Source organism: Diabrotica virgifera, chromosome 1 (genome assembly GCF_917563875.1).
Source record: "Diabrotica virgifera virgifera chromosome 1, PGI_DIABVI_V3a".
Taxonomy (NCBI): Eukaryota; Metazoa; Arthropoda; class Insecta; order Coleoptera; family Chrysomelidae; genus Diabrotica; species Diabrotica virgifera.
The window spans coordinates 79772415-79789711 of NC_065443.1; the positions used below are offsets into that span (position 1 = coordinate 79772415).

Consider the following 17297-nt stretch of genomic DNA (forward strand, 5'->3'; position numbering starts at 1 on the left):
CATTTTAATATTAAATGGAGGTAACATAATGTGTTAAAATATAAATTTACTTCGCTAGAAATATCTTCTAAAAATTCTTCTAGGCAAGCCAAATTTTGCGCGCCAAACTAAAATCACCTCTTTTGACGATGATCAAATCAGCTGTGGCATAACGAGCGAAGTTGCACTAAGAACTTTGGTTATTGTTCCCTAGATAGCGCACAGAGTCTACTATTGAAATAAAACATTTTAATTATTCCAGCATTTTTAATGGCACGGCCAAGTTAATAAGTTTAACTTAGAGGCCACTGTCACAAAGTAACCACATGTGTCACAAAGCCTCACTTTACGGTTCTATAATCTTAATATAATATTAATCTATATTTATTTATTAATTTAATAATGCACCAAAAAACTGCTATTAATAACATTCCTTATTTTTGTCCAGTGGCGTGCGGACAATCCTGGTTCTTCGCCTGGATACAAATTCTTAGAAAAATTTTATAGACTGATCTTTCTGGTTATTGTCCTAAATCGATAGTACTCAGTTTTTACTACCACATGGCAAGAAAAGCAAAAATTCATGAAAAAGTGGCATTCCTTGTTTTTCCCCTGTACTCTTCAAATAGCTTCAGAAGTGCCAGGAAAACGAAAAAAAAAAATAAGAAGGTAGGTCTTAAATTATGGAAAACCTAACTTAAAAACATTATTAAAAAGAAAATGAGTAGCCTATCCAAATTATGCTGGAAATCAACAAGTAAAAACAAAGAAATGTAGAGGATAATACGCGATGGGCCTAAAAATGCCACAAGAAATTTTCAACGTTCTAGTCGGGAAAGAGATATCAGTAACATTGAACATAATATCTATAGACGTCAAAGTAGTATATAAAATAACAAAGCATCTAACCAAATATGAAAAACACACTGCACGTTTGATTTTTATCCCCATACATCAATGAAAAAAGCATTATAAAAATTTGTGGTAGAACTCAGGTCATTTTGAGGAACATGGAGAAACTTACAATTGAGAGAGCGTTGATTTAATAAAAGTAACTTGAAGCCCTTTTTTCGCTAAAATAGGAAAAGCTACTGGAACAGGTAAGCTAACTACGGAGCACTTATTTGTAAATTACAAATGCGAAATACCTGAAGAGTGGAAGATAGAGGAAGTGAGATTAGCTGGGAAAATGAACACTAACATATCAAAAAATAAAACCCCATGGTTTAGAGAGGAGCTAAAGATAAATAGGGATGAAGAAGAAAGCCTTTTTATAATACGGAACACAGCAAACACAATAGGCATGCAACCACTATAAACAAATCCAAAATTAAACACATACTTTAGTCAGACAAATATAAAGGGAATACTGGGAAAGCTTCTCAAAACAGATGGAATACGATTTCTGCGGAACAAGAGAAATATGAATTAAACCTGGAAGACAAAATAATCATGTGTGATTAAAAAAAGAAATAGAAAGGTTTTCCATAGCCACAAAATTTAGTTATTAACAAATATTAGGAAAAACACACATTCACCCTGTATAATTACTCGAAAAGAAGAGATCTAACAATAAGCGATTAGTTCTGCACTCAACATACAGAGTAGCCCCTTCTCATCATTCGAGAGAAAAAGAAGAGGTTAAGCGATAAGCGGGACTTCTGGTCATTGACCACTACTCTTCAGTTACCCTCTGGCCATTGAAGTCCATCTGTATTAAAAGGAAGAAGAAATCTAGCGATAAGCTACCACTTCTCACGACCCTCTGAGCATTGAAGACCAGTTCTTGTACTTCCTCACCGAACCAAGGTCACCCAAGGACATCAACACCATCCAGAACGAAGAACTCGATGGCATGTTACCAAAGTGGACTGCCACTGTACTACTGATACTGTGGCTTTGAGATTCTGTTTTATTCCGTTTTATTTTAAGGATAAATACAATTCATCATCATCAATGGTGATGCAGCCCTATAAAAGAGCCTCGACCTTCCCAAGTCTATTACGTCAGTCAGTTATATCCATTGCCAACTGTTGCCAGTTTGCTGCGCCTATTTTTCTACCATCCTCATCTACACCATCCTTCCATCTGAGTTTTGGCCTACCCCTATTTCTACTTCCCACAGGCTGTGACATAAGGATTCTTCTAGGAGGGTTGTTCGGCTGTGATTTTGCTAGATGTCCTGCCCATCTTAGTCTTCCTATTTTTATAAGAGATACTACGTCTTTGCCACCAAATATATGTTTATATCTGTGGTATATTTCGTAGTTGTACCTCCACCTCCAAACACTATTTTCACAGATATTCACACCGAATATTCCTCTCAGGATCCTTCGCTCTAATATAAGCAAAAGGTTTTCATCTGCCTTGGAGATAGTCCATGTCTCCAATCCATAGGTCAACACTTTTTGTATAAGGGTTTTGTATATGGTTATTTTTGTTTTTTGGCTTAAGTTTCTGCTTCTCATATGTCTACTCAGTCCAAAATAGCATTAAATGCTAACAACAAATTTTGTTTCTTCCGTAAATAAAATGAAGGTGAATAATTTACTCACTATACAACAATAAAGGTTTATTTAGAAAATATATTAATTTGGTATAAAGCTTTAGATAAAATGTAAAAAATAAAGTATATAGAACACACAGTAAATCAATATTTAAGTCTTACACTATAAATAGAGCACGTAGGTACTGTTAAATACAAAATTTTAAATCAGATCTAATGAGATTCTTCTAGAAAAGGGACAACTAAGTTCGTCATATTTTATGAGTATTTTATACAAAATTAACTAAACAAGATTTTAAAACACACACCAGTATTCTATTGCCAATAATCTAGATGGAGGATGTACAATATGTAAATCATATTCATTTTTCCTAACTCATGTAACTAAATTAGCTTTGAGGTACCTCTTAAACATTCGACTGTCGCAATACATCCTAAGAACCAGTCGCTATTTAAAAAATGGCATATAATACAATGTCAATCATACCGATTGAGAAATTTCTCATGGCTGGTATGGGCCTTTAATGAGAGCGACAAAGAGACATGTATTTACTATACATTTAAAACGGGCTAGAAGATATACGCCGGCAAAGCGAGGTAGCGCCATCAACCCACTTCGTGTCGTAGGTAGGGCTTTCTCAGCACAGCGTTGCCAAAGTAGATTTAAAAAAGAAAATACCAAAGTAGAAAAAATTATAATATTTAACTTTTTGTAAACGAATATAATAAACAAATTATTTAAAAGAAAAAAACTTATGTAAAAAAACACCCATTTTAAAAAAAGTGGCTGAAAAAGGTTGAATTATAATAATATTTCAACGTTTTCACATTTTTTTAAAATGGATGAAAACAATATCTTTTTATTTAAGTTTTTTTCTTTTAAATAATTTGTTTATTATATTCGTTTACAAAAAGTTAAATATTATAATTTTTTCTACTTTGGTATTTTCTTTTTTAAATCTACTTTGGCAACGCTGTGCTGAGAAAGCCCTACCTACGACACGAAGTGGGTTGTTAATGCTACCTCGCTTTGCCGGCGTATATCTTCTAGCCCGTTTTAAATGTATAATAAATACATGTCTCTTTGTCGCTCTCATTAAAGGCCCATACCAAACATGAGAAATTGCTCAATCGGTATAATAAAATAATTCTCCTATCACCTGGTGAAACATTTACTTGGGGAAAGTTCTGTCGTCGCCAAAATAGCTGTCGAGAGTTCAGTTAATAAGTAAAATTTGTGAAAATGTAAAAATGCAGTATAAAATAATAATAAAATAATAAAAATAATATAATTAAGAATCCCTGAATAATCATAACATATTGGACATAGATTAGATGTAATGATTATACAAAGATCAAATTTATAAACAAAAAATCACTGAAATAAACGCTCTTAGTTCATCCCTTCACAAATATTTATCTTAATATTCGAATAATCCTTAATTATACAAGTAAAAGTGTTTAAGAAAAATATGATATTTTAGCATATTATTCACTTATTTTGGGAAACGTTTAATTAGTTACACAAAATTATGTTAAGACAGCAATTAACTAAAAACTAAATTAATCCCTCCAATATAAATTGAATAAGTAACACCTTTATGTTCTTGAATTCGTTCAAAGCTTGAATTTTGTTCACTTTTTTAAATAGAAAATATAATCATTAAATAAAGAACTAGAACGATATAAATATTTATACGAACACAAACAATTAAAAATCGTGCAAAAAACATACCTACCTACATTATTTTACTGAAGATTCAAAAAATACACAGCAATCCTAAATTGCAATGTAATTTTTAACCATTTTCTTGAAATTTGTCTAGGATTAAGTTTGTGTCTACGAAAACATTGAAATTCAAACAACAATACAGGGACCTAAATAGAGAAGTAAAAAGAGAAGTGATTAAAAGAAAAAACGCAACCTGGATAAAAAAATGTGAATACATAGATCAACAATTAGGAGGAACTAGGAGTTCAGAAGCATGGAAGATGATAAAGAATGTCAGAACATCACAAAAAGGTGGGCACACAATTGAGTATATCTGATGCAGAGTGGGAACAACATTTTAAGGAATTATTAGTAGAAAAACGACCACAATACATAACAAGAATACAAGAAAAAGTGAAGGATATACAGAGAGAACACGAAATTGAACTAGATAAAAGCAAAGTGGAAGAAGCTATTAAAACTATGAAATCCCGGAAAGCACCCGGGTCTGAAGGAATTAATCCTGAATTAATAAAATATGCACCACCCAAACTATGGGATATGCTTAAAAAACTTTCCGAAAGATGTCTAAATGGAGGAAAAGTACCAGATGAATGGCTAACATCACATATTACTCCCATACATAAGAAGGGGCCTAAAAATAACCCCAAAAATTATAGGGGAATTGTAGTCATCAGCACCATTGGAAGATTATACTCCAGGATATTAAGAAATGAAATATGTAGAACGAGAAATTCAAGGAAAGCAAGCTGAAGAACAAGCTGGTTTTTGTGCGGGACGTTCAAGGGTAGACAATCTCTTCACTTGAAAAATAGCACTAGAAAAAAGAATACAGAGAAATCAGGAAACCCACATCGCTCTTATCGACCTAGAAAAAGTCTATGATAGTGTCCCCATAACAGAACTATGGAAGTCAATGAAAGACATCGGTATCGATGGAAAACTGATACAAGCAACTAAAATGTTATATGAGACCACTAACATCAGAATAAAAAACGGCAAAAATTTCACTGAGGCATTTAATACTTCAAAAGGCCTCCGACAAGGATGTTATCTATCTCCCACTCTCTTTAAAATATATCTTGACCAATCCTTACAGAGGTGGACAAAAGCAGTAAAACCGATGGGACTGAAAGTGGGAGACGACTCCCTATTTACATTATACTTTGCGGACGACCAAGTTGTTATAGCTCAAGATCAAGATGACTTGAGCTATATGATACGGAAGCTAAATGAACATTACCAACAGTCAGAATACTTCATAGTGGGAAACGAAGACATTGAAAACCTACCACTGGAACAAGGACATATTGTTGGTGTGAAACAATGCAAATATTTGGGAGCTATATTTAACAAACGAGGAAATAGTGAAGATGAAATACAACACAGAATCAATAAAGGTAGAAGCATCACTAGATCCCTCAATTCAATTTTATGGGACAAAGATATCAGGAAGGAAACAAAGAGAAGAACATATGAAAGTATGTATAATGAAGAGCGCTACAATCTACGGTACAGAAGTTTGGGACATAAGTGCAAGAAATAAAAAGAAGCTACTTAGTACAGAAATGGACTTTTTGAGGAGAAGTTGTCAGGTCTCAAGATTAGAACATGTAAGAAATGAAACAATTAGAGAACATATGAAGGTAGAAAAAACTATAATAGACAATATTGAAAGGAGACATGGTTCGGTCACGTTAAAAGAATGAATGAGACTAGCTGGCCGAGAAAAATATTAGAGTGGGTCCCACCGGAGAGAAGAAAAAGAGGATGACCACGGAGAAGCTGGAGGGACAATATTCAGGAGGCAATGGATTCGAGGCAATTAGATGAAGATATGTGTTACGATAGAAAAAGTTGGAAGCTGGGTATGGAGAGGCGGCGACAGCCGTAGAAATCCATTATATGTTACGTTTGTGTAAGGATTTATCCATCTTGAAGCTATAAAAAATAGAAAATATCTCCTTTACTGAAATTGAAATTGTTTCATGCAAAGGCGTGGCTTCAGAATTCAAATGTTTAAATTTCGGTTCCTGCGCTACGCGAAGCCAGGACAAATAATCCCCGGACAAAAAATCCCCACAAATTATCCCTGAACAAAAAATCCCCGGACAAAAAAAAACCCACAAAAAATCCCGGACAAATAATCCCCACAAATTTTTTTGGATGTGAGTTTTTTCAAAAATCGTGGAAAATATGGGGAATGAGCTAAGGTCCCGTTTTCATGGCAGGCGCTTAACGCGCATTTTGATAACGCGCGATTACAACTACATACATTTTACTTGATACCGTTCACATGCCAACGCACATCCTAATGAAGTAAAACGCTTAGCATGTAAACGGTCTTCAGTAAAATGTATGTAGTTGTAATCGCGCGTTAAGCGCCTGTCATGAAAACGGGGCCTTAGCTCATTTCCCATATCTTCCACGATTTTTGAAAAAACTCACACTCTTTTGTCATGTAAAATTTTAAACTTTCAGCATGCAATTGGAATTCGAAATTTGTTAAAATTTCGGAAAAATTTGTAGAGAACTATTCGGCAGCAAATATTTTTTGGGGATTTTTTGTACGGGATTTTTTGTTGGCATATTTTGTCCAAAAAAATTTGTGGGGATTATTTGTCAGGGATTTTTTCTGGGGAGTTTTTGTCCGGGGAATATTTGTCCGGGAATTTTTTGTCCAGGGATAATTTGTGGGGATTTTTTGTCCGGGATTAGTTGTCAGGGGAGTATTTGTCCGGACCCCGCGCTACGCCTTTACGATTGGCATTATGTCAATAAGAAAATTACGATCAACCTAGTACCAACGCTTGCTCCAAATATTCAGTTATGCATTTGAGCATATAGGAAAATAATTGATACATTGGGAAGTTGTGATGGAAGGACACTTCCAACACGCAGCTTCGAATATCTGTATCCAGATACGACTGTAAGGCGGTCGTCTCCAATACACGCTGTACGCAGCCTACGGCATCTATTGGGTACCACTGGCTAAGTCGGTGGTCACTTCAATTCACTCCTTAATTTGAATTTGTTTTAGAATTACTCTTTTTTAACTAAACTTACGTGCATAGAAATCGGCCCACTTAAAAATTTGGTCATTTTTGATGTCTCATATTTTCTAAACCTGTTGGCCGATTTAACTGATTTTTTTAACACGTTATAGCCTGATTCTTTAACAATACCACTGTCATAATATTGTTGCTAAACAGGTAAATTTTCATTGTATACCGGGTGTACCAACCAAACTGTGTTTTTTTCTCAAAGTTTGCATCACCCTGAGGAATATTCTAGCATTTATAAAATACTGAAATTAAAACCCAACTATAGCCTCAGGTTTTCTTAACATTATGTTTTTTGATTTATTCGTTTATGTTAGGTAACAAAAAAGTTAGGTACTTTAACATCTAGACATGTTCTTCATCTATACACGGTGTTTTTAAATAAGTGCGACAAACGTTAAGGGGTAATTCTGCATGAAAAAATAATGACAGTTGGCTTTATAAACATATGTCCGCAAATGTTTCGTTTCTGAGATACGGGATGTTGAATTTTTTCTTACAAACTGACTATTTATTTATTGCTTTAAAACCAGTTGAGATATGCAAATGAAATTTGGTAGGATTTAAGAGATAGTTATTGCGGATTTTTTGATACAAAATTAAGAATTTTATATTCACCATTAGCGTGCATACGGGTAATATGATCGGTCATATTACACGTATGCGCGCTAATAGTGAATATTAAATTCTTAATTGTATGTCAAAAAATGTGCAATAATTACGTCTTAAAACCCACCAAATTTCATTGGCATAGCTCAACCGGTTTTAAAGCAATAAAATAATTCGTCAGTTTGTAAGAAAAAATTCAACATCCCGCATCTCGGAAACGAAACATTTGCGGACATACGTTTATAAAGCCAACTGTCATTATTTTTTCATGCAGGATTATCCCTTAAAGTTTGTCGCACTTATTTAGAAGCACCGTGTATTGATGAAGAACATGTGTAGTTGTTAAAGTACCTAACTTTTTTATTATCCAACATAAACGAATGAATAAAAAAACAGAATGTTAAAAAGACCTGAGGCTATAGTTGGGTTTTAATTTCAGTATTTTATAAATGCTAGTATATTCCACAGGTGATGCGAACTTTAAGAAAAAAACACAGTTTGATTGGTAAACCCGGTATACAATGAAAATTTACCTGTTTAGCAACAATATTACGATTGCTATTGTTAAAGAATCAGGCTATAACATGTTCGAAAAATCACTTAAATCGGCCAACAGGTTTAGGAAATATGAGACATCAAATATGACCAAATTTTTAAGTGGGCCGATTTCTATGCACGTAAGTTTATTCTAGCTGGTAAGATAGTTTTTGTCCTTCAAAGTTTATTAAAAGTAACGAAAATGAACAATTCTCCTACGGCGTGACGTTGTACACAGCCTACAGCGTCTATTGGAGACCATTGGCTTAGAGTGATTTCAAATCATAATCTAAATATCACTACACATCTGTTAAAGTGTACAAAATAAAATGAGACAGTGTGAAACTTGCATGAAGCAATTAGTAGGTACGTACGCACATAGAATTCACATTTTTGAAGTTATACTTCTTTAGGCACGAGGGTAAATTTTTATTTTACTGGGCGCATGCGCACACCGACAGTATGGTATAAACGTTATACGGGATCTGACTGGGTGTTAAAATCATCTGTCAATAATTGTTCAATATGGAGATTTTGGATAAACAAATTAATGTTGTGTATATTAGTTTTTATTGTTGTGATGGCAGAGTAAAAAGCAAGTTTATAATATTGTAGTGACTTTTTAAATAGTTTTTAAAAGCGACAGGTACGTAATAATTGTAAATGTTTCAGTATCCTAATAAAAAATTTCATAGGTACCTACCTATTTGGAAAATTTAAAAAGAACCTACCAAAATAGTATGTAATGCTTTGATTTACATAATTTGATTACGATCAAAATTTCTATCAATATTCACCTAATATATTGTTTTCTTACTCTATGTTTTGTTGTACTTTAATATTTCTTTCAATTCTAAAAAATTTCAATTCAAAATAATTTGGTTAAATTCAGAACCGTCAAAAGTTTAATCCGTTTAGTTAGTTAATCTTCGCACATGATGACACATGGTCTCCGTGGGTAAAAGTTTAAGGTGAATGAATTTCAATACTAACTGCGCTGATAAGCGGGTTCGAACTCCAATGGAAACTTTTATTTTTTTTATACATTTTATGATTGTAAGTTTATTTATTATATAATTTTTTTTTTCAGAAAATACGTATTTAGTTAAAATTTTTTCCTAAATTGTTCAGAAATCATTTGTGGCATTTTTCAATGTGTTTGTTTGTGTGTGTTTTATTCTTTTATTATTTTAATTTTTGGCACTGTTTTAATAAAAAAATTTGAGAAGTAGTAAGTATTAAAATTAGTTTAATATTTAAATAAAATATAAATAAACTGTTTAAAGTATATTAATTTCGTTGAAATCATATAATAGAAGTATAACTTCTTACGTGCGTACAAAGTACACACACATTCTTTTTTTTTTTATTTCTATTGATAACCGTTTTCATAATATTTCAAGAATAAAAGTAGCGTAAAACCAATCATTTTGGCTGCCTTATTCAATTTACATCAGATGTGATAATTATGTCATTTTATAAAAAAAAAACCATCACAATAAATTCAATATATTATGTAATATAGTAAATGCGGTGTGTAACACCTTCACTGCGTCACGAGACAAATAGACCTCGTATTACACTAACGGTTGATTGCGTCAACTATCTCGTAATGCACTGTGGCAAAAGTTCACTACGGGACATATATGCCTCGTAACGCACTCAACGGAAGTTTGTAAATATCTCTAAACGCAGCCAAGGTGTTAAGGGAGGTTAATACTAAAATATGGCACTGGTAACGAAGCTGGAAGGAACATAACCGTTAATGCAATACTTGGTCAATGTTTATATTAAATGATAAACATATCTTAATACTAAGAAAATGTACTAATAATGGATTTGCATTACCAGCCTGAGCCAAATTTGTTATCTGAAATTTTTAAATTTATGGTTTGTATACATCGACACTCAAGACCATAAAGGGAAATGCCAAATATTGTTTTCTGACAATTTTATGACTCTTCGATACTGTGTTGTATCTTTCACTGGCAGTATGAGTTATACCAAATACTATAATAGACTATAATACGTACAACTCTTGACATTTCCCGTTCATTTTGTGGCAGCAAACAAAATAGCGTCATCTAGTGGTATAAGTTGATAACCACAAACTATGCATTTAAAAGAAAGGTATTTTTATACCATTAAATCAAAATACAAATTTAGTTGTGAGCTATTTTCTTTAATTTTATATTGTTACTTTTTAATTTACATAATTTTTCCTTTTTACTATCGTTAATTGTATTTACATACGCTTTTATTAAAAGACTAAAACATTTATCTATAAAAGTTTTGTACAGTGGAACCTCGATAACTCAGATTAATCGGGACCGCGGCCGATCCGGGTTATCGAAAATCCGTGTTAGCCGGAGAGTGTGGTAAAAATTAATAAAATACGGTATACTTATAGATAAAGTCCGTTATAATTGAAATAACATGAAATATATATGCACAGTACACATCTAACTGACCTATAGTTGTATAGAGTATAGTATAGACAGTATAGAGTATTGTTCATATCTAGGTAAGAAAACTCAGTCAGTTTCGGTTGTGTCAATTTCGTCTGACATCGGAATGATGTTATGTTATTTAAGAACAGTGACTCTTTCATTGTTTAAAAGACCATTGTTTAAAAAAGAATATTTTAAATTGTCTTTTAGTCTTTTTTAAACAATGCTAAGACAGTTGGAAATAAATAAACGAATAACAGGTGCTTGTTGTTTCCGATAGCCCGAGTTAATAAACGTCGCTCTGCCGCCGCCTCCGTGTGCCATGAGTCATTTTTACTATCGTATAGTTCAAATTACACAAATACCCATTATCTCTCAAATATTATTTATGGTCGAAGCGAAGATCGGTGGGATATGCGCATTTTATCAATGAAATTCGATATTTTTAAGACATTCCAGAAGCGGCTACAGATAAAATGTTTTAACATAATACATACATTTTTATTATTGTAATGTTTGTCTGATGAAAATCGGTCCGGGTTAGCCGGACTTCCGGGTTATCGGGGCCGACTTATCGGGGTTCCACTGTACATACATTTTGGAGAGTTTCTTGTAAGAGTAACATTTTAATTTTAATTTATATTAAACATTTTCAGCACTATCTTGTAAAGGGTGATTCATTTAGAGGTAGGTATTTTTGAAGTTATACTTCTTTAGGCGCGATTGAGAGTGAATTTTTATTATTCTGGGCGCATGCGCACACAGACAGTATGTAGTTCGTTGCTAATCTTTCAAGTTATGTATATATCAGCGCAAATAAGTCATTAAAAGAATATATTAGTGTTTTTAGTAAATATATTATTTATTATAATTTTTGTGCCTTTGGATTTGTCTTCCTCGGGAGTAAGATAATAAAGTATATATTATAACATTTTTATACTTCAATTGATCTATTTGTCACCGTGATTTGTAATTTTGTCCGAAATGTACACAAAGTGATAATAGCTTCGTTGGTAGAGCATTGGACCAGAGATTAAGAGGTCCCACGTTCAAATCCCGGACGATTCATATTCTTTTTTTGTTAATTTTTGGTATTGTTTTAATAACAATTTTTTGAAAGTGGTAGGTAAGTATTAGAGTTAGTTTAATATTTAAATAAAATACAAATAAACTGTTTAGTATATTTATTTCATTGAAATTATACAATAGAAGTATAACTTCTTACGTGCGTACAAAGTACACACACACACATTCTTTTTTTTTTTTTTTTGGTGGGGATTTGATATGAGATCGTGCGTGAGTCGTATCACCTGACGTTGTGTTTTTATTCAGTATTGTTTGACATTTCATCCTGGAAAGACTTAGCCCGGCACAGCGTCTAGAAATTATGCAGCTGTATTACGAAAATAGGAGTCCTATGAGGAATGTGTTTCATGCGCTTAGAGCAATTTATGGTCCACATATTTGTGGACTGTTTTTGGCTTAATCTCTCTCTCTTGTCGTTTCCCCATTACTGAGGATCATGATTTCTTCAAATATTCCTAACAATGTTTCTCCATTGGTCTCTATCTTCAGCTGCTCTAAGAGCTTCGCAGATTGAGTTTCCAGCTGAATTATTTATTTGGTCGGACCATCTAGTTGGTGATCGTCCTCTTGATCTTCTCCCCGGAACGTTTCCAGAAACAATTAATCTCTCCAAACTGTCGTCACCTCTGCGAACCACGTGACCAAAGAATTGCAAAATTCGTTGCAGACATATTGTGGAGAGCCTTTTTTTATTATTGAGTTGGTTTATAATGGAAACGTTTGTCCTACGAGCTGTCCAAGGTATGCGCAGCATTCTTCTCCAGCACCACATCTCAAAGGCATCAATTTTTTGGCGCTCGCATGCGCGAAGAGTCCAAGTCTCTGCTCCGTAAAGAAATATTGAAAATACAAGGGCATTCACCAGTCTCATCTTGATATTTTGAGAGATAGATCTGTCTTTCCAAACTTTAGTTAGGCGACTCATCGCATTTTTGCCGTACCAATACTCCGAACTTCTGCTTCAAAGGTGTTTACTATCTGGTATTCCTGTAACATGTTAGTCAGTTGAATAGTGTCGAATCTGTCGACCACCTTTATTTTTGTCTTAGCTTTATTGATTTTCAGACCAACTTTATTGCTTTCATACTCAACTCTTCGCAGAAGATCAAACATTTCTTGCTCATTTGCTGCTATAAGTGTAGTGACATCAGCAAATCTTACATTGGAGATTTTCCTACCAGCTACTGTTACTCCACCGGCCCATCCTTCTAAAGCCATCCTCATTACATGTTCACTACAAATGTTAAATAAGTCAGATGACAACACGCACCCTTGTCTAACACCTGTCTCGGTCTTGAATTGGTTTGAGAACTTCTGATCTAGTCGTACTGTCGCTATATTAGACTGGTACAGATTTTTAATAAGTGTCACCAGGTGCATTGGTGCGCTTATTTCTATTAAAATTGACCATAGATTTATCCAGCTTACACAATCAAATGCCTTTTCCTGTAGTACCCAGAAGTAGTAGTAGAAGTAGTTCCTGTAGTGGCCAGAAGGCCACTTATTTTCTGCTGATACCTCGTTATTTTTATATAGCTCGCCACAGTAGTTTCGCCATGTTTCCAATATTTCATCAGTATCGGTCTTTAAATTACCTTCCTTATCTATTACAGATCACGTTTGAGGTTTAAATTCTCTGGTAAGGAGTTTGATCTTCTGGAATAAGTCCCTCGGTTCATTTCGACAGCCATGTTCCTCTATCTCTCTGCTTAATGGGGACATGAATAAACAAAACACCAGTATTTGGGGTAATAAGCAACCCGAAGAGATTCAAGAGTTGCCATTACATTCAGAAAAAACAACTGTTTGGTGTGGTTTATGGGCCGGTGGAGTTGTCAGTCCATATTTCTTTAAAACATGGACAGCCAGAATGTTACTGTGAATGGAGACCGTTATCGCGCCATGATGACGGACTATTTGGTGCCTGCAATTGAAACCCGTGGTCTTGACGACATTTGTTTCCAACAACATGGCGCCACTTACTATACATTCCGTGAAAATGTAGCTTTTCTGCGGGAACGATTCGGTGAGCAATTTATTTCACACTTCGGACCAGTGAATTGGCCGCCTATATCCTGTGACATCACACCTCTAGACTTTATCCTCTGGGGCTACCTTAAGTCCAAAGTCTACATTAATAAACCGGCTGTCATTGGTCAAATACCAATCGAAATGCTCGAAAGCGTCATCGAGAATTGGAACTTCAGAATGGACCATGGTAATCGCAGTCACAGTCAACATTTAAAAGAAATTATCTTTAAGAAGTAATTGTAAAGCATGGTTCTTTTATATGATTATAAGATTTCGAAATAAAATTCATTTTTCATTGTTTTTTCTTTTTGAAAAAAGTACCTCTAAATGAATCATCCTTTATACTCCATCCAATATACTTACCGTTTTACGTCATCCGCGTCATAGCCCGTGACGTCACATGATACCAACACGAAATATTTAAGCGGTAGGTGTGTTCTTTTTTAGAATAATTTTGCCGACTACACTGGAATTTCAGCCACTAGACATATTTTATTATATACGCGTAGAAATAATATTTGAAGATTTCTATTAATGTTAACTTAAAGAAATACACAATAATATGTTTCATTTAATTTGTATAAATGGATTATAAAGCGATTTTATGAAGCACATTTATTCGGAACACACTGTATTTGTAATCGAACGAAGGTGATATTTTAGCATAAATTGGTAACATTTATTTGACAGTGGCCGTGATGACACTTCATATTTGTTTTTATTCAATATTATAAGTATTTGTTTTATTATATTTACTGTTTTTATTATTTACTTTAACGTAAGATTATAACTTAATTTTTGTTTTATATTTCTAAAGTTTTTATTTATTTACATTGAATATTAATTTGTTTCGTTGTATAATCCACTTCCTCAAAAATTATGTGATGTATTTGATTTAAAATGAATTCAAATTTTTTTTTATTATTGGGCAACAATGTCAACTTACATCTCTGACGTAGATAATGACGTGCAACGGTAAGTATATTAGACGAACAGTATATAATTTTGAGAATATGTAGCTTTTAAATATATCTTTAATTTTATCTGAAGCTCCCTTTATAAGTTACACCTAAATTTCACAGCACCAGGTGTATTATTATTAAAACCCTTAGCCCTAATAATAGAAAATAAATTTTCTGTACAGTCTTGGGTTAGCCTTCTTGTAAAAAGAAATTGCAGCTAAACACCCTCTCATCGGGGTGAATGGGGGCAAAATAATACACTTTTTAGTTAATTTTGTTGCCATCCTAGGTATTTACTGAGAATCCATTTTACCGAACCTATTTTATAAGACATTTTGTGTAAAAATATAAACACGATTCACCAAGATTGGCTACTTACCCAAAACTAACAAAATTAAATTTGTATGTTTACGTTGAGAAGACGTAGTTATTAACTCGAGCCGGCAGAGGCGCTAGTGGCAGCGTGCTGCCAGTTTTCTGAGGTTGTTAGATGTATTATAGTAGGTATATAGTATTTGGTTATACATTTGTAAAGTGAACATTTGAATTACCAAATCACAGTTTTATCAGAATGTATTGGGAAATATAATCGCATCTCCAAACGATTCGAATTTTTGTAAAATGATCTCAAGAAGTTAATAACACAATAAAAAAATGAAACAAAACGTTGCAACGTTGAACAATCAATACAAATAGTTGAATTGCACCTTTTTAATTTCCAAATAACAAATTAGTTCGTTTTAATTAATATAAAATTATACCGGGTGGTGAATCGTAAAACGAGCCTTAGGAAACTCAGTGTAAAATTCTAAACTGTTGAATTCCTGCTTCCCTAATTATTTTACATCAAAAGTCATGAGAGAATATTTGTAGAGAATTGAAATTTGTATTAAAATCAAAAGTTAAAATTGTTCTACGATTTACATGCATTCCAAAATTTTGAAAAATACAATACATTTGCCACAGTAGGTATATGCGTAAAAGTTAGGCCACACGTTACTATTTAACTGACAGCGCTCACACCATTGAGTGAATAAAAAATCTTTATTATTAATACTTTCTCCGCAACTGAGGGTGTCTTATCAACTGTATTGTTTTTAAACAATAAATGATAAAATAAAAATATTGACAGTTAAAAAATGTGAAAATAATAACTTCATTGTGACACATTATTGCACTGTGTGTGGCCTAATTTTGGGCCGAAAAGCTGAAAAATTTATTACATTTTTACAAAATTTTGGAATATGTTTAATTCGTAGAACAATTTTAACAGCTGTTTTCAATACAGATTTCAATCCTCTACAAATAGTTTCTAATGTTTTTTGATGTAAAATAATTAGGGAAGCATGAATTCAACAGTTTAGAATTTTACACTGAGTTTCCAATGGCCCGTTTTCCAATTCACCACCGGTATATTAATATCTGAGATTTTTAGAAAAGTGTGATTTGGGTTTGTGATTTGTTTCTTACGTATTTGAAATAATCAACATGATCCCATTTCTTTCAATAAAGAAAACGTTATAAGCATTAAGTTGAAAAAATTTTTTAAACCAAGTAGTTCATCGAAAAAATGTTAAAAATGTATAAGATGTACCAAAAAACCTTTTATAGTTCGTCATGGTCGTGCTGCTCTTTCTGTTTTTCTAAGATTTCCGTCACCTGTTTCAAAATATCGGATACACCTAAACTTTCAATAGTATAGTATTTTGATGGCGATATATAGAGCCTCACTGTTGGGTAGGCTGTAATTCCTAGAGTCTTTCCACAAAAAATTCGTTCTTTTTCACAATCGAGCTTTCCGGTCCTAACTATACCTTCCAATCGCTAAAAATAAGAAAATAACATTTACTTAATTAAATTTATATCAAAATTTATGTCAGAAATTGTATAGTATTTTGTAAATATATTCATATAAAATAAATTAAAACTTTACCGATTTAGTAATTATTCAATATTGATAACTATCGATTAAAAATCGAAAGCGGCCATATTGCAAAAGTTATCTATCTGTCATCACTGTCATGAAATTATTATGACGTCTAAAATTTAAAAGGTTCTTAAATTGTAAATTCCAAGTAAGTGTTAAAACCAATATCAAATTTTTGTAGAAAGTGAAATTGTAGATAAAATATATTTTGGCATTATCCAAGCTGTCAAGCTTTCAGTACTTCATTTTCCAGTTTTTCATTCAGGGATAATTAAAATTAAAGATGATTAATTTTATGAAATAATGAAGATAATCAAATTAAAAAAATTGTGTAGTGTTATAATGAGATTTTAAAGAAGTTAAATAAACGACAGGTTTTTATTGAATTTATTTTATAAATTTTATATTATTTTTAA

General features: G+C 32.9%; 1 protein-coding gene across 1 annotated transcript in view; it reads right to left on the reverse strand.

Moving 5' to 3' along the window:
- Positions 1-2536: 2536 nt before the first annotated feature.
- Positions 2537-17297, reverse strand: part of LOC114327227 (dnaJ homolog subfamily C member 10-like) — a 73883-nt gene continuing 59122 nt past the window's right edge. Inside the window, exon 14 of the mRNA XM_050657218.1 lies at positions 2537-16778. Within this exon, the coding sequence (XP_050513175.1) occupies positions 16560-16778 (219 nt within the window). The 3' untranslated portion in view covers positions 2537-16559. The remainder of the gene's footprint in view (positions 16779-17297) is intronic.